The sequence below is a fragment of the Drosophila busckii genome, chromosome 3L, assembly GCF_011750605.1.
Source record: "Drosophila busckii strain San Diego stock center, stock number 13000-0081.31 chromosome 3L, ASM1175060v1, whole genome shotgun sequence".
Lineage (NCBI taxonomy): Eukaryota > Metazoa > Arthropoda > Insecta > Diptera > Drosophilidae > Drosophila > Drosophila busckii.
In genome coordinates this window covers 14,287,401-14,310,626 of record NC_046606.1, presented here as the reverse complement: position 1 = coordinate 14,310,626, position 23,226 = coordinate 14,287,401, and the positions used below count along the sequence as shown (strand labels likewise).

The 23,226-nt window shown below is 39.1% G+C and overlaps 9 protein-coding genes across 11 annotated transcripts; 5 read left to right on the top strand and 4 right to left on the bottom strand.

The window, feature by feature from the left end:
• Positions 1-488: 488 nt before the first annotated feature.
• LOC108597928 (rho guanine nucleotide exchange factor 25) lies at positions 489-4,174 on the top strand. Its single transcript, XM_033293382.1, has 8 exons — positions 489-662; positions 1,630-1,695; positions 1,755-1,886; positions 1,955-2,070; positions 2,127-2,237; positions 2,299-2,488; positions 2,556-2,936; positions 3,004-4,174. Exons 1-8 carry the CDS (start codon positions 639-641, stop codon positions 3,214-3,216), a joined length of 1,233 nt encoding a protein of 410 aa, XP_033149273.1. The 5' UTR covers positions 489-638; the 3' UTR covers positions 3,217-4,174.
• A 1,527-nt stretch (positions 4,175-5,701) lies between these two features.
• On the top strand, positions 5,702-7,657 carry LOC108601123 (zinc finger CCCH domain-containing protein 3). Its single transcript, XM_017989044.2, has 4 exons — positions 5,702-6,292; positions 6,348-6,872; positions 6,932-7,127; positions 7,185-7,657. The coding sequence occupies exons 1-4, from the start codon at positions 5,874-5,876 to the stop codon at positions 7,557-7,559; spliced, it is 1,515 nt and encodes a 504-aa protein (XP_017844533.2). The 5' UTR covers positions 5,702-5,873; the 3' UTR covers positions 7,560-7,657.
• Positions 7,658-7,693: 36 nt separating this feature from the next.
• On the bottom strand, positions 7,694-8,858 carry LOC108601124 (THO complex subunit 6). Its single transcript, XM_017989045.2, has 2 exons — positions 8,684-8,858; positions 7,694-8,629 (listed from the first exon to the last, which is right to left on the bottom strand). Exons 1-2 carry the CDS (start codon positions 8,794-8,796, stop codon positions 7,708-7,710), a joined length of 1,035 nt encoding a protein of 344 aa, XP_017844534.2. The 5' UTR covers positions 8,797-8,858; the 3' UTR covers positions 7,694-7,707.
• A 3,392-nt stretch (positions 8,859-12,250) lies between these two features.
• Positions 12,251-13,510, top strand: LOC108599474 (collagenase). Its single transcript, XM_017986313.2, has one exon. It carries the CDS (start codon positions 12,355-12,357, stop codon positions 13,249-13,251), a length of 897 nt encoding a protein of 298 aa, XP_017841802.1. The 5' UTR covers positions 12,251-12,354; the 3' UTR covers positions 13,252-13,510.
• Positions 13,511-14,672: 1,162 nt separating this feature from the next.
• Positions 14,673-18,076, bottom strand: LOC108599477 (adenylate kinase isoenzyme 1). Of its 2 annotated transcripts, XM_017986316.2 has the most exons (5): positions 17,804-18,076; positions 15,816-15,899; positions 15,439-15,561; positions 14,997-15,374; positions 14,673-14,934 (listed from the first exon to the last, which is right to left on the bottom strand). In XM_017986316.2, exons 1-5 carry the CDS (start codon positions 17,804-17,806, stop codon positions 14,836-14,838), a joined length of 687 nt encoding a protein of 228 aa, XP_017841805.1. In that variant the 5' UTR covers positions 17,807-18,076; the 3' UTR covers positions 14,673-14,835. The 2 variants fall into 2 exon arrangements, with proteins under 2 accessions (XP_017841805.1, XP_017841806.1); XM_017986317.2 differs by lacking the exon at positions 15,816-15,899 and having other exon boundaries at positions 17,804-18,062.
• Positions 18,077-18,398: 322 nt separating this feature from the next.
• LOC108599473 lies at positions 18,399-19,884 on the bottom strand. The gene is given in 6 exon segments (XM_033293811.1): positions 18,399-18,961; positions 18,964-19,193; positions 19,195-19,246; positions 19,311-19,521; positions 19,583-19,698; positions 19,753-19,884. Coding segments are annotated over 6 exon segments (1,137 nt in total). The 5' UTR covers positions 19,797-19,884; the 3' UTR covers positions 18,399-18,477.
• LOC108599480 (tRNA (guanine(37)-N1)-methyltransferase) lies at positions 19,853-21,951 on the top strand. The gene is made up of 3 exons (XM_017986321.2): positions 19,853-19,928; positions 21,425-21,614; positions 21,675-21,951. The coding sequence occupies exons 2-3, from the start codon at positions 21,426-21,428 to the stop codon at positions 21,849-21,851; spliced, it is 366 nt and encodes a 121-aa protein (XP_017841810.1). The 5' UTR covers positions 19,853-19,928; position 21,425; the 3' UTR covers positions 21,852-21,951.
• Positions 19,935-21,412, top strand: LOC108599472 (tRNA (guanine(37)-N1)-methyltransferase). The gene is given in 2 exon segments (XM_017986311.2): positions 19,935-20,341; positions 20,344-21,412. Coding segments are annotated over 2 exon segments (1,374 nt in total). The 5' UTR covers positions 19,935-19,990; the 3' UTR covers positions 21,367-21,412.
• A 46-nt stretch (positions 21,952-21,997) lies between the features above and the next one.
• On the bottom strand, positions 21,998-22,891 carry LOC108599475. 2 transcript variants are annotated; one of them, XM_017986315.2, is made up of 2 exons: positions 22,527-22,891; positions 21,998-22,438 (listed from the first exon to the last, which is right to left on the bottom strand). In XM_017986315.2, the coding sequence occupies exon 2, from the start codon at positions 22,402-22,404 to the stop codon at positions 22,018-22,020; it is 387 nt and encodes a 128-aa protein (XP_017841804.1). In that variant the 5' UTR covers positions 22,405-22,438; positions 22,527-22,891; the 3' UTR covers positions 21,998-22,017. The 2 variants fall into 2 exon arrangements, with proteins under 2 accessions (XP_017841804.1, XP_017841803.2); XM_017986314.2 differs by having other exon boundaries at positions 21,998-22,883.
• Between the last annotated feature and the right edge of the window lie 335 nt (positions 22,892-23,226).

Below are 23,226 nucleotides of genomic sequence, written 5' to 3'. Positions count from 1 at the left end.
AGCAAGTGTTGTTGTTGTTGTTGTTGTTGTTGTTCTTCGTTGTTGTTGCTGCTGCTTTCAGCAAAAGGCGCATTAATTTATGTATTTAAGAAATTCAGAGACATAAAAGCTTCTTTTATTGCCGCTCTCACGCTCTTGCTCTTGCAATTGTATACACTACTCATGTGTGTGTGTATGGCTGTGTGTGTGTGTGTGTGCTTGAGTGTGTGTGTTTACTCAATTGTATATACACAATACAATTACTTTGAAGGCATTTCCACAAGTGTCGCTGCTGACGCGTTGATTGAGAGTTTCGCCAGTGATTCGATTCTCTTTTTTATGCGGGTGTGAGCGTAAGCGCTCGCCCTCGTCTCTCTGCGTGTTTGTTTGGAGTGTGAGGCAGCATTTACGCATATGAAAAATATATAGACTGGCAAACTATTGTAGCCCTACGTACTCAGGTCACGCAGTCAGTCCGCCAGTCAGTCGGTTGTCGTCTTGGCGTTCAGTTCATTTGCCGAAATGCGACATTGTTGTCGACGTTGTTGTGTCAGCGTCTTTAGCTAATCCTTATACGGAAAATTTCAATTTGATTATAGACAAATATTTAAAGTGAGCCACAAATTCGCGTGTGCATCGAATTTTAAGCAACACGTGCCATGAGTTGTTTCTTGCGTTTATTTGTAAGTGCAATAAATCCGAAACGAATTAAATTATATACTAAATGCAATCGCAAGAGGGTCTTACTTTAGTCAGCGCTGTGCTGTGAGTCGTCGTAACGCGAATATCTTATCGCAAAGCAAATGACAACCAAAAAGCCAAAAAGTTGCGTCTTTTGGGGTTTGTCGCCGTGGTTTTGGTTTTGCGCCCTACTTAATTACACAATTTTATGCACAAGTTTGCAAACTTTGTGTTCGTTTTTGTTTATTTGTTATTTATGCAAAAATGTTGAAATAAATTAGAACTTTACCAAAAATAAGCATGTGATTCAGTTTGTGCTGCAAAATATGCAAGCAAAACAATAAACAATGCTTCGATTTGCCAAATTCGCAACTGAAATTTCAAAATCTATTGGGGGGCCTTGTTCAACAGCGCGTATACGCAATATGTCCCACACAGCGCGTCAGGGATGAATTTTGCAGTGCAGTGCTAAATAAATAAAAAGCTTACATATTTAATTCTATTATGCATGTGTTTGCACTTGAAATTTAATTAAACAATTAAGCTCAAGAGCTTTATTTAAAATTACATGTGTGTGAACAATGCGAAAAATAACATTTTGCAAACTTTTAATTTATTGCTGTTATCTATTATTACAAGTGCGATTTGCAAATTGCTCAGCTAAGCTGTGAAACTTTTCAAATTAAGTTGGCAAATTTTTATTTTTGATCCAACCCTAATATAAACACCTGCCAGCGCTATCTCTCTCGCTCGATGGGTATTTGTTTATAGAGCTGCTGGCGTTGGCTCATGCAAATATGCGAATTCCATTTTGGCTAACGCTAAATTCTGCGTCTGCTTAGAAACTTTTTCAATTAGCCCCGGCCAACTGCAAGGGCTTAGTGCTCTAATCAGTTTGCTGTGCACTTTGAGCTAGAGCAACTTTTTCATTATATGTGTTGACCATTTGCCTTTGTTCTCCATTTGCAGACCAGCACTGGCAAAATAGAAGGCAATCCACTATCGGAAATTGAACAAATTGTCAGAATGAGCAGAGTAAGTGCATTTGTCTCTCGTTCTCTGCCAAGCAAAACTAACTTTTGAACTCTGCACAGGAACAACACGAGTCAAACAGTCGTGGCGATGGCATCGCTGTGGGCGAGGAGGCGCTAGATGCTAGCGCCAGCACCAATGGTCGTGCCCATGGCGCTGCCGATTTGGGCTTTGAGCAGGATAACAATGACAAGGTGAGCTCAGAGTACATGCGATATTGTTCAAAGTTGTAGTAACATTATATTCTTATATTTAATTGCAGAACAAGAGCGAAGGCAGTGATATCTCAGCCGCCTTGCACAAGCGCCAACAGTCGCTGAACGAGCTGGTTGCCACCGAGGAAACTTATGTGCAGGAGCTGCAGAAAATTGTGCATGGGTAAGCTTTCTATATCTTCTATATTTGCGACTTGACTAACTTGATTTCTGCTGCAGCTATATGAAGGAAATCAACTGCAGTGATATACCCAGACCAGCTGATCTGCAGGGCGGCAAAATGGATTTGGTTTTCAACAACATCAAAGACATCTACGAGTGGCACAGAGAGTAAGTTGCATGCCACCAAAGTGTAAGGCAGTAAACTGTACTAATTGCATTTGCTTTGCAGTAAATTCCTGCGAGGACTGCGTCACTGCCAAAAGTCGCCAGCTGATCTGGGACCGCTGATTGAAAAGTCACGCAACAAATTTATCATGTACTATCATTTCTGCAGCAATAAGCCCTTGTCTGATTTTATAGTCACCGCCAATTCACAATACTTTGATCAAATACGCGACAAACTGGGTCATCGCTTGGACGTAAGTCTATTGGCATTTGCACTTAATCTAAGCACACGCACTCATTGTTTTCTTTATTTACGCACAGCTGAGCTCATTGCTCATTATGCCAGTGCAGCGCATTCCCCGCTATGAAATGATGATTGATAATATACTGAAGCACACAACGCGCGCCTGCTTGAAAGCCGAGATGGAATCCTTAACCGCTGCCCGCGATCAAATCAAAATTGTGGCAAAGACAGTTAACGATATGATGGAGGTGCTGCGTAGTCTGCAGGACTTCGATGGCGAAATTACCGCCCAGGGCAATTTATTGCTGCAGGGCAACCTCAATTGTGTGATCGATGCTGGGCAGAAGCAGCGCGAGCTGAAAGTCTTTCTTTTCCAACAGATTATCATCTTTGCCGACATTCAGAAGGCAAAGACGCAGTACTCAAATCCCGTTTACAAGTATCGCACACACATACAGGTTGGTTGGCCTCTAACTAGCGTGCGCTTCTAAGTTGTTAATCATAATTTGCTTAATCATCACACAGCTCAATCACATACACCTACAAACGTTGAGGGAGAACGAGTACAGTTTTCGCATCAAGTCAACGGATCCGAATAAGCCGCCCGTCACCATCGATTGCCAGGCTGCATCGCAGGAGTCCTATGAGGAATGGCAGGGAATGTTAAACAAAATACTCGATGAGCAAAATGTACTTATACTTAAGCTCGTCGATCCATTGAACAATAAGAAGAATTAACTTTTAACCACAGTGCTGGATTCCAAAAACAAACAACAAAAAGAAAACAAAACAACCACGAAATTTAAACAAAAACATAAAACTACAATTACCATGAGAAATACTTTACAAATACTATAATGAAAATCAAAATATGATATTGCAAATTGTTTTGGGGCTAAAGCATATCCCAAACAAAAAAATATATGAAAATTCTAGTGAGCACTCGCCTCGCACTTGTCTGTCTGAGCGTCTGTTTCTGTTTGTCTTGCTCACTAGCATGCACACTCACACACACAACACACACAAACACTCACACACGCTACACAAACAAACATACTCAATTCTTAAATTGTATGAAACTTTATTTATTTTTTCATCAACGCCACTTAATGTTTATGTAATTTATTGCGCCGTCTTCTAAACTGTTTCTTTGTAAAATGCAAGCAAAAGTATTATGTGCTCAAGAATATTTTTTTATATTTGTGCATTTCTTAAAATAATTTCAATGACTTATACTGCGGTTTATTTAATTTTATGCGGCAAATAAGAACTCAAGTACTCACAATCAAAAGCAATTTACAATTAATCACAACAACAACAAAAAAAACATACATAAAATGAATAAGCATTAAGAGTAAGCTCATAAGAGTTTATGTTTTAGTTTATAGTTTTGAAATTTAGTTGTAACTTTATTGCTACATTTTATTTTGTTTGCGCGGTGATTTCTGTAATTATGCACGTCATTCAGTGCAAGACAGATTACGTGAAATAATTTAAGTTTGCTTTAATTTATATAGTATATACGTACTACATGCATACACACGTATTTGTATTTTATATAATTTACAAAATAAACTATTTAAGCTTTAACAATTAATCAAAACAGAAGTGAGGAGTAAGCATATATAGATTTTTTGAGTTTCTAATTTAAAACATGCCTAAAAATAAAATAAAAACTAAATGCCTATGCATCATATATCAATATTATTTGTTTTCTTTTTTGATTTATAATTATTTGATTTGAATTCATACGCAAACACACACACAAACATATATATATATATATACAGATATATACAAACAAAGACACATAGTATAAGCCCCTTGCATATTAAATTAATTAATTTTTCGTCTTTTCAATATATGTTCTTCTTAGTTGGTAGGTAGAGTCTAAATATAGACTCATGTACAGTGAAGTAGCATATGGATAAGTCAGTTTAAGTCAGTCGGTTTTGTAGTTTACACAAACAAAGAAGCAAGCATACATGGAACTCAAGTCAAGTAACATAAACTTTATAAACATAAAAGGACCAGGATTTGATAAATATAGTATGTATGTATAGAGGCCACTTGACAAAGTTACTAAACGGTTGTTTACACGTTTATTTCAAATGATTTCTTACTTACATACATACGTATATACATATACACATAGATATACAAATTAACATAAAATGCATACACGCACCAAGCAAATACACCGGAAACTGTCTGGATGAAAGTTTTTGAATATATCAGCATAATTGTAAACAATAATGATTTAGCATAGCTAAATGAAATGAAGAGCAACGTTGTAGACGAACATGAAATGTATTTTTTTACAAGAAGCTATAAAATGTGAATTGAACCTCCGGCATTAATGATGATTAAAATAACATAATAAAGAGAAGCGGAAGACGTGTAACGAACGCACATGGGAAATATTTAACGTAAATAATGGCCACATTTTTCTACATTTTTGCACCACACCACATTTATAAACAAGTACACCACGAAAAGTCAACAAATATTTATATACATACATATATATTACAAGATACCAATTAATATCTTCTAACTTTAATCTAATTCTATGCGATCAATGTATCTTTGTACGTGCGTCTATATAACATAATTTAACTTAATTATGTACCGTACTTATTAACTAAACTAATTGTTGTACTTTAAACTGTTGAAAGCTGTAATACCAAAGCGAACGTCTTTAGCGGCATTGGACATTCTAGATAATTGTGGTAATTGAAAATGTGTGTGTATTTTATTAATATGAATAAAGTTGCGTATATGTATGTATGTACATACATACATGCAGCTTATACATTATTATGTACGTCATTGCAATGCGTGACAGCAACAAATAAACGTGTTAATCTGTGTTTTAGCCAAGTAAGCAACTGCAAACCCGTTGTGCGCCAATATAACAATTTTCGTAATTAAACGACGCCAACCAGCAAACAACAAACAAACATACATATATCTAACATAATTACTATATCCAAAAACAAATTGTATGTACCCAAAATGCATGTAATCTGAATTTAACAATTTTCGAAGTGAATAAATACAACCAACAGTAGATGAAAATATAAATCTGGACTTTTGAATTGCCGCCTTACTTTTGTAGCAGTCAGCTTCTGAAAGGACCTGCTTCTGGAATTCGACACAATCGATATCGACACGACCGCATCGATATTAATCGGTTACTTTTCAACACTTACAAAAAAGCAACATTTATAATTTAATGAAGTTCATAACAATGGCTGAGGAAAATATGCCACCCGTCGGTAGAAAAGTGTACATAAATCCAAATTTTCATAGCCAAATGGCTTGGCCGACAACGGAACGACCCGCAATACACATAAATCCACAATTTCTACAACGCCGTGCAAAGCAGGCATATGCAGCAACAACAACTTGTTACGTATTACCAGCAAGAGCAACCTATTGCAGCCGAACTGACGCCACCTGCAGCTAAAATTATTAGCAAAGCGAGTACGTGTTTGGTGCGAAAGCAGCCAGTGATAAAAGTTGCTTCTGTGCCCAAACCCAATCCCACTGTGCAGCCTCCTCTAATAAGCATATCCAAGCGTAAACTTGTAAGGCAAGGAATGACCTTAACAAAGACCACAATAGCTTCTGCAGTGCCTGTGATAACATTGCCAACGCCAGCCAAGCGCACCAAATACAAACTGGTGCGAGCTATCTCTTTGATCTCCAGCAGCAGCACACCCTTGGTAAAGAAATTGCGCAGTCGTGATTTTGTGGCGCGCTATGCATTAAGACGTAATAACGATGTGAGCCCCAGCAAAAAATCGAGGTAAGTATTTTTAAAAGAGTTGGATGCACACTATAAAAATTTGTTGCTATTTCAGCCTAAGCACGCATTTGATCAAGCCTAGCGTTAATAAAACTATGCGTATGGTCAGCATTCATGGTGTGATGTACAAGAAGACTGCCAAGAAGCTAACCAAGCTAGATGACAGCAACAGATCAAGCCCCCTACCTACAACATCTCAGCAGTCAACTGTATCTACAGGACGTACTTTGTTCGTAAGCGGCATTCGGTACGTGCTGGATACCACGGGCACTCGGTTAACCCGCTTACCCGCCCAGTCGCATCTAAGCGTTAATAGGACCCTCCGTCGTCGCATTGACATAGGCGGCCTAACCTATGTATCCTCACCCAAGGCACAGAACGTTTTTATACGCACCACCAATCATGTATCGCGTGCTCATCTTATTACCGCCAAGCAACGCAGCTTGCAGTTGCTTAATCGTTCGCTCGTCAAAACAAATATACCTTGCGCCATCTACCAGCGGCTGGGCAAGTGTGCGGCTCATAATCGTGGCAAATGTAGACGACTGCACGACAAACGACAAGTGGCAATCTGTCCCAGGTTTGAGTTTGTTATTACAATAGTGATTCAAGCAGTGACTTACTCTGCTACTCTTGCAGCTTCCTGCGCGGTGAATGCAATAAAAAGGACTGCTTACTCTCGCATAATATAACATTAGAAAAGATGCCAGTCTGCCGTTATTTTCTGCGCGGCGTTTGTGTGCGTGAGGATTGTCCTTATCTGCATAAGAAGCTTAGTGGCAAAGCAGCAATTTGCATCGATTTTTTGCGTGGTTACTGCGCGCGTGCCGCAGATGTAAGTTGTTTTTTTTTAACTGGTTTAGATTCTTATTAACCCAATTACCATTTCAAGTGCCATATGCGTCATGAGTTTGTTTGTCCAGAATTTGCACGCAAGGGCAAATGCGAGTTACCAAACTGCAGCTATTGCAAGAAGATGAATAAACAGTTAACAAAGCAGAGCACCAGAAAGAGCTTTACCAAAGCTAAAAGTAAAACCAAGGTGATTGCACCAAAAATATCACAAGCATCTGTGGTAGAACCCAATGCCTCACGCTATTTCAAATGCGATTCACCAGCTGCCATGCCAGCTGATGTAGATGGGCCAGCTGAGCAGGAACAGGACCAAGAGGAAGACAAAGACTCTAGTGGCACTGGCTTACGTCAGCGACCTAAATTAGGAACGCTACCAGCGTTTATACCATTGGGCGATGCTGCAGCCGACTGAGCGCTGCCACGGATCCCAAAATACAGGTACAACTTAATTTCGTTCAGTTTATATGTATTTGTACATAGTTTTTACAAATTCTTATTTTCATAGCTTCAAATTAATTTTTAATAAAGTACAATCTATACAAAATTAAATTAAAGTCTTACTAAAACGATGCATTGTCATCATCGTCATCTTCCTCCTCTTTATCCTCGTCCTGCACATTGCCATATAATTCAACTTTGCTGTCTAGAAAGCGAAAGTCTTTTAGTACATGCAACTTGTTGCTAAAACCAGCAATGGACATAAATTTGAACGGTGTCATTTGCCAAACGGCAGAATAGCTGGACGTGTTTTCAACGTGTATGTTTGCCTGTAACTCTCCGGTTAGGGTATAAAACTGCACATGGTCATGCTCGCCGCCTATGAGAACAGAATCATCCACAAAGTCACATAAATGCACGCGTCCAGGAAAATCAAAAGTACGAGTACACTCTAGAGAGCGTAAATGCCATAAAGCAGCACGTGGACCACCACCGCACAACAGCCAATCTTCGTTGACTGCTATGTCGCCTATCCACTTGCCCCAATCCGGTCGGAGAAGCTGAGCGTTTTTATAAGGTTCTATCATGGAAATATGCTGCTTTTGCTTGGGGCACCAAAGACGAACTGTACCATCCTCGGCACAAGAGTAGAGACGTCCGTCTGGTTGACCTACGACGCTGTGTATATAGTCTGAGTGTCCACGATATTCTCGTGAGATGCTTCCATCCTCTAGACTAATTTGATAAATGATGCCATCGCCGCAGCCAGCGTAAAGCGTATCTGTTTCAGCACAGAGCCAAAGTGAGTTGACATCTGGCACTTCAATGGCATCTACCTGCATAGGTATTTTCACCTCCCAGGCGCGTTCCGTGCTCAGACTTTGATTTTCTTCGTCCCACTTTATGCCGTAGATTAAGCCAATAGCACCTACTATTAAAAAGTCACGGTGGAAGGCTAAGCAGTTAACATCAATATCGCCACCCTGTGGATATACCTTCAGTTTTTCTGGTGGCTCATCTCCGCCCTTGTCTAGTTCATTGAGACTACAAAAATACATGTTATTAATGTTATTTTTAATTAAGCACTTTTCAACTTACCTTAGTACAAATATATCGCCAAAAAGGTTTCCAGCAAATAGATACTTCTGCGATGTGGATATGGCTTGTGACAACACATTATTATAAGCACGTTTCAGATCTCTTTCCTTCATTTTATTTAAGATTTTAATATAATGTAAGATGTTTTGCTTTTACAAATTTATAATGCCGGCCCGATAGTTTTGTGGCGGTAACCGATAGTCAATTTGTGGAAAATGCAGTATATACCAAAACTAGCACGTATTATCCACAATACAGTTAATGCCGCAGAAACTTATCGCAATGCTATTCAGTGAAGAGTGCAGCACTACAACAATTTGGATATGTCGGAGTGAGAGGGCAAATTTCGTACATATCAAAGTCTAATACAGGACGTTGAAATATCGAACAATTTCAGAATTCGCGCCAAATAATGAGCAATGCAAATATTTTAATTGAGTTATCAGTTTAATGAAAAGTATTATATGTTATATTATAAATACAGCGCATGTATCATTGGTGCTGTAAATTTAAAAACACGTTTTATTCAGATTTATTTAGAAATAATTACACACGATTGGAATTTGTGCAACTGCGTTATACAAATTGTTGCTTTGACTGGAGTTCACTGACTTGATATGTGCTTGCGTGCAAAAGGTAAGCTGCTTAACGCAGTTAACGCGTAGTAGCGAACAACTTGAGGAAGCTTTTCAGCAAAGTTAACAAGTCAACTGTCAAATTACTCGTTTATTAATCAACTAATTATGAGTTACAGTAGAAGTAATAAAGTATAAGCAAAAGAGCTTATAAGTAATCAAATAGTACTCATTCATATTCACGAATGTCCAGTACCGTCCAATGTACCGTTAAAAGAAGGGCTATGAATGAAATGTATGTATGAAAAATTAAATTAACTCATTGGCTTTTATAGTTATATAATTTGTTAATGCCAAATTTATGTGGTTTAAGTCCATTATTGTGACAATTCTAATCTAAATGCAAATTTCGAATGGCAACTATAATTAATTATTTTAGATGTCTGAGCGCCGGCGCCAATTTGTCGTCAACTCATACATAAGCAGCCAAAAAATAAAAATTAAAACTTGAATAGTTAAACGAGAACAAAGCTTACATACAAAAATTCCACAATAGTCATTAAAAAACAAAACAAATTTATGTTTCCAAGTAAATTCACACAGATAACACGTTTTTATAGAGTTATCCATAGTTGAGCTTCAGTTGATAAGACAGTTTTTTTGTTTGTTATGCCCATGCAAATTTTATTTGACAACTTTGATCATTTATTTTGACGACTTTCATTTAACGCTTGATAAGCAAATTTACACGTGTTTTTGGGAAATACCAACCAACACACAGAGCCCGAGATTAGAGACTAAAGACTAGAGACAATAGCTGCAAACGTCTGGCGCCAAATTTTTAATCGAATTTCTTTGCGCCTGCGGCTTTTAAATCTTTTGACTAATGATAAACACTGATCGACACAACGGTTCGTCACGGGAGTTTGTTATTGAGCTCGATTTACTAGTTTGGGAATTCCGAAGCGCGCTTTAGATTTCTTTCTTTCTTTCGGGTTGCCTTTCTTTGAAATTAGAATTTTGTTTAACGAAACCAAACCAACCGGATCTATTTGACCAAACATAGCAATTTGCATTCTATTATGTTTTTTGTAGAGAGCAGGCCACTTAATTTCGGGTAAAAGGGGATTAGCTGATTAAATTGCTAAATTTTGTTGACTACTGGTGCTACGCATAGCTTTCAAATCTAAACAAATGGCGTCTGCTGACGTTAGCAGTCGTTCTAATTGGAGAGAGAAAGAAACAGTCAATAAACTGCACCATTGAAATCCACTTTTTAGGTAATTCCAAAAATCTGTGCTCAAGGTCAACTGCTTTCTCGCACAAGGTAAACAACATGGCTGGCGCTAGTTTTTAAATTTAAAGCTCAACGACCACAACACTTGACTGGGTGCTCCCCAAAAACAAATATATATATATGTATATAAAATTTGCATATTTTTTTACATACGTTATAATATAAGCCTTATCGAAAAGTAAATAATAAATTACATAAATAAATCTTATTGGCTTCTGTAAGAAATTTTTATAGTTGATTTAATCAAATGAAACAATATTAATCAATTTATTTAAAACTTGAAAAACATTTTATTGCAACCAGTTAATGAATTATAACTTTTATGATGTGCCGAAAATACAAATTGATTAGCTACAAAATTAAAACTCAATTCTAGACTAGACAACTATTTAAATACATTTTTAGCACATTTGTTTTTTCTTTAGCTTAAACTGGCATTTAGCAGCAATTAATTTTCACATTCAATGCCCAATTGCAAGTGTGAAAATTCAAAGCAATTTTATCATATTTTTAAGCTCCGTTACATTTTCTTGTTTATTGATTTAAATAAATGTTAGCTCTAATTAACAACATTCCTGTCTGGCGCCAAACCAATTAACTTTCAGTTCGTTTGTTTTTTATTAACTTTGTTATTTTGCAATATTTTGCGCAGCCAAACAACAAAAACTGGAAAAATCACATCAAATACAATAAAGTTTATTGAGTCAGAGCAATAATAATAAATAAAAAAATAAAAAAAACTAGAACTTCATTTACATATTTATTTGTTGCTAATAAACAATAACAACAAAATATTGATTCATCAAATGAAAGTTAAACTCTAAATTAACAACATTTCTTGTTAACTCTGAGTCGCAATCGAATCTGGACTCTAAACTCTGACGGCGATTGAGACTGAGGCGTAAATTATAAATTCATAAAAATATACAAAAAAATAAACGGCGCCATATACAACAAAAATTTTGTCGCGCCAAGCTCCCGTTGTTGTTTACAAATTAAAAAAATAAAACAAATAAAACCAAAACCCAAAAATACGCAAAAAACTGATACTTTCAAAAAGACTCAAAACAAAAACAAGTATCAGAAGATAGAAGAGAGAATAGTTTGAGTAATTTTGATTAAAAAATAGGTTAATCAGTTTTGGAAATTAAGTATATACAATAAAATGTACATAAAAGTGTAAATATTTTGTATTTATATGCATGCCTAATTTAAATACTTCAGAATATGCAAACACACCTCAATCACTGTTTACCAAACATTCTCAGCTTACATTCCAGCGAAGAAGCACATGGTGGCCCATAGGGCAAGCCCTCACGCTTGCCAGCGATAAGAGCTCTTGAAATTAATAGGGGATCGAGTCGGGGCTTTTTAAAAACGAGATTTTACGACTTGTTTGCTGTTGTCGTAAGTAGTCATAATAAAATCATAAACAAGCTACTGAAGACGATCGGCGACAAGCAAATTGTCATCGTCATCGTCGGAAGGAATGACGAAGAGCCGCCTAACGGGTGTCAGCTGGAGCGTAGAGAAGACTGAGCGGGAGGCGCATGCTAACAGAGACTGTAACTAAAGCTGAGCGCAAATCACCGGCAAGAGCGCCAAAGAGAGACAGAGCGGGAGAGCGGGAGCGACTTAGAGCAACTTGCGTATAAAGTTTGACGGCGGCGTTAGAATGGATTTAAAACGCAGCGAGCGCTTGAAGCGTGCAGAAGTGTATTTAAATATTGAAAAGAAGAACATTAATACGTATACGTAATATTTTAAAGTGTTGTGATAGTTCTGTGACAAGATACAAAATGAAATTGAAAACAAACTGTAAACAGTTAGTCAGTGCGGGTGCGCAACTGCTCGGCCTACTCATCTGTCTGAGTGGTATGCGTACAAGTGCCGGCTATGCCATTGGCCAGTCCAAGTTTGGCAACATTGAGAAGTTCCCCTACCAAGTGATGCTCATTGGCAAACAGCTGTGGCGCAAGCGCATACTTTGCGGCGGCACCTTGTTGAACAGACGCTGGGTGCTCACGGCTGGCCACTGCACCATGGGCGTCACACACTTTGACATATATTTGGGAACGCGCAGCGTGCAGGATACGGAGCAACTGGGCGGCTTGGTGCTGCGTTCGAATAAGTTTATAATGCATGAACGCTTCAATCCGGAGACGGCGGCCAATGATATTGCGTTGGTCAAGCTGCCCACTGAGGTGAACTACACACCACGCATACAGCCAGCAGAGCTGCCAAGCAGACGACGCTTGGAACAGTTTACGGGCATGAGCGTGGTGGCCAGCGGTTGGGGCGCTATGGTTGCAATGTCTAGCACGGATGGAATGCAGTACACTGAGCTTAAAGTCATACCCAATGCGGAATGCGCCGAGGAGTACGATGTGATTACGCCTGGTGTAATGTGCGCTAAAGGACTCAAGGATGAGTCAGTCTGCACGGGTGATTCGGGCGGTCCACTAGTGCTTAAGGGCACACAGATGCTGGTGGGCATCATCAGCTTCGGTCCTGCCGATGGCGCTGCTGGCGGCGGCTGCGATCAGACAAATATACCTGGTGGCTTCACACGAGTCACTCACTATTTGGACTGGATTGAGAGCAAGATTGGCAGTCACCAGCAGCCAAAGCAGCAGCAGGAGCAGCATCCACACCAGCATGCGCATCACAAGCATCGCGATGATAACTTCGTCTAGCTTGACATTACTTAGTAGACTTCATAACCACTCCGACTGATAACTCTTTTAGCTTTATTTATATATTTTGTGATATTGTTTTGTACATATGCTCAGCTCAAGGAATTTGTTCAATTATTACCTATGTATTTATTCTAGTTGTAAGCTCTAAGTTGAAAACCCCCGCGCACAGTGGGGGCCTAAAAGAAAGCATTTAAGCAAATACAAAAGAAATTTGATAAAACAAAAACCGGCTTAGCTATATTTATTACTGAACGTTTGTTGGAATTCCCGCGAGATAAAAATGTTTAAAATTTGGATTCGGTGTTCAATGTTCGGCATTGTTATCAGTAGATAAACATCTTTGATGTTTGTATGATTATCTAAGCAATTTCACCAAACAACTGTTTTTCGTATACACTACAACGAAAGGGTGTATCGCATTAGTCACTCTCCAAATGACAACTGACCAATGAGTAAGTTTTAAATGCTTCTAAGAATTATATATCGCACCAATTTGAATGCAGAGCATCCATAATATTTTTCTCATTAGCAAAGCTTTAGTTTCTCAGCTGTTTTGTTGCTTAGTTTTACATAACAAGGCAGCATATGTTATAATAGAAATATGCATAACTATTTTTCCTATTGATTTAGCACTCCAGTCAAGAGATCTCAAGCCAGAAGCTGAAGCAGCACTCCAGAGCAGAGATGACGCAGTTCCGTGAAAATAAAGCAGATGATACCATGCCGTGTCAGTCGATTTATGTTGCTCTGTGCTAGTTTTGACTACGCTCTTAATATTGAATTTTCAGTATCGAACAATAAATTATTCTGTGTGTCACTTGAGTTCATGACGTGCACTTGTCTGTCGTCCAAAAATAGAACTTGATATTATTAATTTTGGAGCACATTTTCCAAAAAATAAAACAACGACACAATCACAATTAATTTGCCTAAACTGGTTCTTTGATATAATTTGATCAGCATTTGAATGTCAGTTATAGACAAGACAAGCGTTTGTTTTAACTTTCTACAAACTGCCCTTGAACAAAGCTACTCAAAATGTGCCTAATTAATTAATTTAGATTTTACAAGCTCTTTGATAGGGAACGCTTGTGCAAATGTATAGTGCAATTGTTATCTAAGACAGGCAGAGAAACAAACAATGTTATTATTAATTTACAACGTACATTAATTACAAATTGTAAATGTTGATGAGTCTATATAGCTAAATATAGTAGCTGCTGCCATCTTACGCCTTTGTTTATACATTTTTCACAATAACTTTATTGTCGCGTTTATTTATATATATATAAGTGAGTACGTGTGTATAAATTAAACATTTTAACAGCCAATGTATGTAGATAGTACAAAATTCATCAAAAATAGTTGCACTATTCTTAAATATAATTTGATTTGTTAAGGGAAATAAGTAACTTTTAGTTGTTATTACAAATATGTACAAACATACGTGCATTTAAATATTTGACTAATTAACTACTTAGATAAATTTGGTGTTACGCTTGCATTTGTGCATATTAAAAAGTGAGTTGCTCAAAAATTATTTTTTGGTTTACAGCAATAGCTAGACTAAGTTCATTGTTATTAACAGCTAGCGCTGGCTTTCGCCTTCTTTTGCATCAAACAATTAATAATGTTGACGGTCTCCATGAAAATATCCTCCACATCACGCTCAGCATTTATCTAAAAATACAATAATATTAGTTAATCATATATATAAATTGTTAAGTAATGTTTAGCGTTACCGTCATGGTCTTATCCGCATATAGCGCTAAAATCTCGCTGGTGTTCATCTTAAAAGTGTGCAGACGAGCGCGTATTGTCTCCTCGTTGTCATCGGCACGCTTTACGGCGGCTGCAGCGGCACGGTTCATTATGCGCTTCACCATCGACTCCTCGGAGCACTCAAAGTAGATGACCAGATCGCAGGGCGCAATAGTCTGCTCAAAGGCAATGCCTTGGCTCTTCTCGCGCGGATAGCCATCAATGAGAAAGCCCTTAGAGTTTCCCTTGGCGCGTGATACTGCCGCATTAAGCAACGAAAGGACCTCTTCATTGGGCACCAAGCCACCACTGGTCATAATAGCCTGCAGCTGACGTCCCTTATCCGAGCCGGAGGCTACCTATAAAAGTGTACAAAATAATTAGCAGCTGTAGCAGACAGTTCCCGCTTGTCCATAGACTTACCTCATCGCGCAGCAGATCGCCGCTGCTGAGATGCGTGAAACCATATTTCTCAACAATTTTGGCGCACTGTGTGCCCTTGCCGCTGCCAGGACCGCCCAGAATCCAGATAATTGGAATTTCCGCCTGTAATATACATAAACTGGGAACTTGAGCTGGAATTTATTGTAATTAAAGCATCACAACTATATAGTGCACTTAGTATTAGCTTAGTTAGTAGGTTTCACATAGACGCAAGCTTAGTCGAGTTAGGCGTGTCTATAGTAATACTTATTTACTTTTTTTTTTTGCAGCCGCCTCAATGCATGCCATATACATCAATATATAGTGTATAGATACCGCCCCCGACTTTTTGGGCTGTGGCGGGGCAGATTACTTACAGCGGCTTGTGCCTTACGCAGCTGCTCCGCTTTGAGCTTCTCTTGGGCCTCCCGCTTCATGGTTTTTTGATGGCACATAAATAACTATACACAAATGGAATTTCAATAGGGCATAGAGGCAAAACGTATGTATGTATATGTAGTGTTAGCTTTAGGAACACTCTTAAGAACCCAAAATAAAGGGAAAGGAAAGAAGTCAGCGATTAGTGTGGTGTAGGAACAGTTGGGAGCGAAATAAATAAATTGAAAGCCGCATTTTAAAAACTTTAAGAGCTTGTCTAAGATGTATATATATTTTGTATAGACATAGAAGTCTAATTAAGTGAAATGTTTATTATTATATTTTATGGCATAGAGCCAAGAGTCAAAACCACAACTACCAAAAATGTTTGCTGGCAGCTTTCAAATATAAACAACCTTCAGTAAAAGTAAGAAACAGAGAGCAGTCGAAGTGAATGCTGCAGAAGAGAGAATAGAATTTTGGAGCCATAACGAGTGTCTACTGTACCTAAACAGTGTAGTATGTATGTCTGTATATTTCATAATTGAATGTTGCTGCGTGTTCTCATAAATTATTATTATGGCATTGATCTTGAACGCACTCAACTGCGTCTGTGTATTTTTACAAAACTATTCTGAATCTAGTTTATGCCATAATTAATAGACCCCATGATATGGCAAACACACACACATTCTGGTATTGTTGTTATGATTTTTATAGCAAGGGGGTGCGAATAGCGCACTAGTTGTATTTTCAACAATAAATATAAACAAATGTAAGGCTTTTAGAGTATGCGAATATCGTTTGTGCTATTGTGTTGTAGAGTGTGTGAGTGTGGGTGTAAATTATATAGCTTTCTATAGGTGTACTACTGGTATTTCCATTGGCCCATTGACGTTTCGACTGTTCCGCATTGTCGTGCCCGTGCCTAACATACGTATATTTTCTTTTCTCATTTCCGATGAGGATGAATGAATTTTCTTATACATATTTGAAAATATACAGGTTGTTTGCGTTCAGCAGAAATAGCAAACGAATTTAGTTTTCATTGCTCAAAGTGCGAAAATTATGTTTTGCCACACAATGTTAAATTTGTATATAAAAATATATTTATAGTATCTTTTTTATTCTTTACGTAACTGTACAGATTTTATGGTCAATAGTGCGTTCAGTGACTTCTCAATGTCATTCGCAAGGCTGAAAAAATTGAGCATACGCTTCGAACTCACGCAATGGTCAACAGTTGCTGAGGTTCCCAGAATTTTGAAGAACGCCACTTACAGAACCTTTTATTATTAGCTGTGTAATAAACATAACTGCTATAATGATGACTGGCTATAGAAGTTAGCTTATATAGAAACGGAAACCTTTCAAACAAACTGCTATAAAAATTCCTGTGTGTTTGTTGTTCAAATCTTATGCAAATTAGATTTTGGCAACATTTGACGTCAAAATTCGGCTTGGAATGTGAAATTTTATATGCGTCTACTTATTGTTGTCTTGGCCAGTTTTGTTGCTAATTTATTTAAGTTATTTTGTTGTTGTGGGAATTTCACAGGCATAAAGTCGTAGCCGGCTATGAAGCTGACTGGCTTAGTTTTTATTTATAGCCGGGCTTTCAAGTCGACAACATAAGACCAAACAGCTGATGCCAAGTTGCTCTCAAGCGCACATTTGAGAGGCTGGTCATTACAGCTGTGCATATTATACATACATATGTATATATATGTATATGTATACGCGTATAGATTTTAATAGGCACAAGACACAAGGTCAAGTGCAATTGCACAAGTTTGTTTTTGGGTCACGTACACTGCAGTGTGTCTAACTGTACTACTTGCCGAGTTTTAGTTACTTTACGCTAATCGCTTTTAATCACCAACACACACACAGGCACACACAAATTTGCTTGGTATTAGTGCAAAATTAAATTGAGACCCCCCCACCCCAAATCGTAGTGAAAGTCATTAATTGTACTTGCACTCACCATGATAAGGTATATATATACTGTGAGATATATATGTACGTAGCTGTTGCGTGCCTTTGTTAACACAAATCGCGAAATGCCTGCAGTTTGAGATGCGCTGCTTAAGCTATTGTTGTTGGTTGCTGCTCTTTGATTTTTATTCGCACCTTCAAGTTTGTTTTGCTTTTGCTCGGGACGTTTTTCGCTTTCCACCCTTAATGCAGCGTGTGTCGAGAGCGACTAAATCGTAAGCTTTCGTCGGTAGTCTAACGGTTTCGAAAAGCTTACACGCCACGCAGCTTTTGCGTTAGCTTTCTGCTTGCCCATACAACACATGCGTTAAATTTAGTTTTTATTTGAATTTTGATGGCTTACGCCAAGTACTCGAAATAATATTTATTTTCTTCTCATTGTTTAATTGTTTATGGGCTAGCCTCGAGCACGCCATCACCTGAAAATTGATTGATATTAGTGAAAGAATTTTAATTTGATTTTTAATGTGCAATATGTGCAGATTTTTATCTTTACTTTTAAGTAATTTATGATCGATTGAAAATATAATCAAGTTATGAATTTTTTTAGACAATTTTCATCTTTGAATGATATATAGGTGATTAATTTCAACGTACCCATAAATTAGCAATAATGAAATATACAATTCGATGAGCTAAGGCAGATCCATTATCGGTTCAACATCAACTGATATAATATAGGAACGCTTGTATTTGTTTTGATTCGCTAACGGACACGATCAGCAGCGGGGCACCGGCGAGAGGCAACTGCTGGCGCTGGCATTTAATAAGTTCATTATGTGTGGGAAACGGCTCCTTGGGTGGCAGTATGATGACGCTAAAGCTGGGCGACTTGGGGGCACTGCGTTTAAAGCCCTCGCTATGAAAATGTAGATCAAAGCTAATTTGAAAAGTGCGTAGTGAGGAATCAGTAAGCAGCTCTTGGTCTGTGGCAGCTTGCAGTTGCACTATGTCCAACTGCGCAAATAACTCTTGAAACCTTAGATAGTTGGATTCAGATAGCAGCGTGTCCACCAGGCTTTTGGACTGGGACAGGCAAGTTCTTTTGCAGTTGGATTGTTGATCAGACTCCAAGTTAACTTTACGTTTCCGTGTATCGAATTGAAAATCGCTGTGCTGCTCGTTATTCACTATCATGCTGGGACTTATTATCTGCTGCTTATACATAAGCATCTTCTTGATTTGCTGACTCGAAGTAGGCAGACTCCTTGAATGTGAGCCGGCACTGGCTTTTGCCAAAGACTTGCCTCCAAAAGCGCCCAAATGCAATCAGCACTATTTATTGTAGCAACTGGCACTTGATGCTTTACCACAATATATCCAGCGCGCATAAGAGCTGAGTAAACCAGGTAGTTGTTATACTTGTCACTAGCTGTTTCGCGCCAGCAGCAGTATGTATGCCTGCTCCACAGACATTATCATGCCATGAATACTCTAACTGGAAGGCGGTTCTACAAGCAAAACATTATTATTATATAAAACATTATTTTAATCACATGACTGTAAGCAAAATATATACCAGCTCCAGCAAAAAGAGCGCCTCGTAATACTCCAAATACAGTTTACCGTCCCTGCTGAAGCCAAAGCTTTCAAATTTGCCATCTTTCCGTAACACCTCAGCCGCCTGCAGTTCTTTATGCCAAATAGCAATGGCACGTCCTGCTTGGCGCTCTATACGATGCAGTGAGAGTTGCTTATGCAAATTAGCTAGAATTATGTTTTTTATATATATATGTATGTAAGTTAAAAACTGTATCTGATTTTTTACCATAGGCGCTGGCCAGCTCTTGCTTTTCCTTTGCAGTGTCTTCATTTTCAGTACGCTTTAGTCCACTTGTTGACGCTTCAATTTCCACATGCCGGTGCGCTACGAGTTCAGCAGCACTGTAAACAATATTAATTAAATTATGAATAGTTAACATTTAATACAGAACTTGCCTTAAATATCCTTGTTTTGGTTCTATTTCAACAACGCCGCTCATTTTCGATCAATCAGCTGTTTCTGTGTAGGGGCATTGCCAGACCAACATGTCTATCGGTCTGCGATAGGTTTTCGAGTCTGTCTATCGTTATTACTTCATAAACAAAACATAAACAGTTTTCCACGTGCTGAGGTAATTTATTACATTTTTCCGCGTTTTTAGCAAATGCTACTCGTTGTGGCAAGTGTTTATTGATGCTGCAAGTGCGCCTGCTGAAATTATCACAACTTGTATCGACTACAAAACGTCTACGACATTTTTATTCCAACATGGACTGCTCAGAGCTCCTGCCACCAGCATCTGTGCGTGGCATGACCGAATTAAAACGTGAAGAGTTCAAGAAAAGCGTAAAAATACCGCGCCTACACGTGCCCGAGTCAAAGGCTCAGCATGTAATGCCATTGGTGAAGAAGTTGTTGCTTAAAATGGAGCAACTGCGACCAGTACGTGCTGTTGAGAGTGCACGCGAGATACTGTTGCATCCGTTGCCTGTGAAGAGCTGGCAGTCATTGCCAACTGAAGAACTGGAGAAAACAACAACTGACAGAGGAAAACTTTTCCCATGTATCAATTAGAGTTGCAGTATGAGAATTGGAGTGCACAAGAGATATTAAAAAGTGTACTGCCTGTTGGTGAGGAGGGGCTCAGCTCATACTCGCGCATTGGGCACATAGTGCATTTAAATTTGCGTGACCATCTGGTGCCTTACAAAGCACTAATTGGTCAAGTGCTTCTGGATAAGCTGCCCAACTGTCGCACAGTGGTCAACAAGGCGGCCAATATAGATAACACATACCGCAACTTTCAGCTGGAACTAATTTGCGGTGAGCCGCAGTATCAGGTGGAAACCAAGGAGCATGGCGTAACTTTTGAGTTTGACTTCTCCCAGGTTTACTGGAATCCACGCTTGTCCACGGAGCACGAGCGTATTGTGCAGTTGCTGCAGCCCGGTGATGTGCTCTATGATGTATTCGCTGGCGTCGGACCTTTCAGTGTGCCTGCTGCCAAGAAACGTTGCCATGTGCTGGCTAATGATCTTAATCCCACGAGCTATCATTGGCTACAGCACAATGCCAAGCGAAATAAGTGCCTGAGTTACATACAAATGTATAACAAGGACGGACGTGATTTTATACTGAAGGAATTACGTGAGAATTTGCTTGAACGCTGGCGTGCACCCACAGATCATCCTTATAAGCTACATGTGACCATGAATCTTCCTGCCATGGCAGTAGAGTTTCTAGATGCATTTCGAGCTCTTTATACTTCAGAGCAGTTGGCTGACCTCAACTTGAATCTGCCTTTAGTTCATGTCTATTCATTTGCCAAGGGCGAAAATACCAAGGCCTTGGTACAAGAGTTGGTGGAGTCCAATCTGGGCGCAAGCTTGACACAAGAGCTGGAAGGCATAAGCTTTGTGCGCAATGTGGCACCTAATAAGGACATGTATAGAGTGTCCTTTAGGCTAACCAAGGAGCTCCTAACCACGCCCAAACAGGCGACACGAAAGCGCTGCTTGGAGGAAGAGCTTGTTGAGAAGCAGCTGACCAACAAAGTGAAATGTGTTTAACAAAGTTAAAAATAAATTTTTCGTACAATATGTTAACAATTGTGTTTTTTGTTTGTAGGATGGGTCGGAACAAAGCGAATGCAAAGAAGCCAGCAGCGGGCGCTAAAGCTGGAGCTGCAGCTGGAACCAGCAAAGAGCAGCCCAAGACAGCGCTAAATAAATCCAAGAAGGCCAAGAATGTTTTCAAGGTCAACAGTAACAACAAGGGCAAGAAGAAGCCTAAGGAAGTACAAGGAAAATTGAAACAGGTGCGCTCTCCTTAGTTTGCTCAAGCATTTGATGATCGTAATGGTTTCAACTTTGATTAGATCAAGGAGACCGTCAAGGGCAAGCAAGAAAAGGTGGATGCCAGCTTGAAGTTGCTACATAAGGATATGGTCGTTAAGAAGCCTGCCAAGCCAGCAGCAACGCCCATTAAGAATAGCAAGAAGCCTGCTGCCAATACCAGCAAGGTATCCGATACGCTGGGAAAGCTTAAGTTTTAAAAGTATGGAACCAAAATAGTTAATTGCAATAATTATTAGAATTGTTTATTGTAGTAAATACAATTTGATGTTAAAACCAAACATATTAAAAACCCTTTTAAACCGATTTGAAGCCTCATCTTCGAAATTCTTGATGATCAGTTATGTTAAATAGTGTGTTGTAAATTCAAACTACTTGTGGTGGAACTGGCGGCACAGCAGTTGTTGAGTTAGTGGCAGTTACGGTAGCTGGCCAACCAAATAGCTGACGTATGCGGCTATCTAGCTGGACCGTATCAATGCCCGCCGCCTGCAACTGAGTCACAATATCTTGCGTGAAAGGCAGCGTCAGCCAACGCTCATAAGCCAGCTTCAAGGTGCCGAATTGCTGCCAAAATTGCACAAACTCGGCGGATTGTTGCAGATGCGCATCAATCTGGGCTTGTATGGCATGCAGAGGAATGTACATTTCCAGCTCATTGAGGAATCCCTGCCAGCCAGCGACGCTACTTGCCCAGTAGTTATAACGATTGGTGGGCGTAAAGCACATTTCCATTTCCTGTAAGTGCTTCATTTTCAATTTGCCGCCACTCAGCAACAGACGCTGCCTGAACCATTGGCCTGGAAGCGTATGCAACTCCGGTTGACTGTGCCAACGCCAACGTGCCATGACGCCGGCGTTGCTGTTAATGATGCGTACAAAGGCCTGGAACTGCGCATCGTTGATCAAATAGCGCACAAAGAGCTGGTCCAGCTGTTTAAACTGTATCAAACTGTACAAATCCTGCAGCTCCATTGCCAGATTGCCGGGCGGCATCGTGGGCGCAACTGCTGTTCCCAAAGGGTCCATTGCTGGTTCCAGAGGCAAAATGGCAGCGCAGGCAAACGCCCCTAGGCAGAGCAACAACAGGCAGCTCTTCATATTGCAGGTAAACTAATCTTCCACAGCGCTGAACAGACCTTTTATAATTCTCGCTAAGCCAGCAGATAAGCGAGGCAAATTTGTCGCAGCATCGTCTCTTGACGTCATCCCAGATAAGTTTCCCCTTAAATTTCGATCTGTTTATAGGCTTGAAGCCAGGAAATATCAGTCAGTCAGTCAGGCAGGTTGTGTTATCTGTTTATTTCCAAAAGTAAATTTATATCCAAAACCATGCTATGGACCGACAAATGAACCGCAAAAACAAACACAATTTAACGCTAGGGCACAGGCAAGAGAAATCCCTGGGGATTAACATACAACAAAGTGGCGAACTTAATAATCTATAGCAAACCGATACCAGACAAATATAGCGAACATTAGTCATTGGGTGAACAACATATAGCTGCAGATTAATTATCTTAGAATTTAAATTATGAATTCAATTCAGGCAATTTGACACACACAAGGACGTAG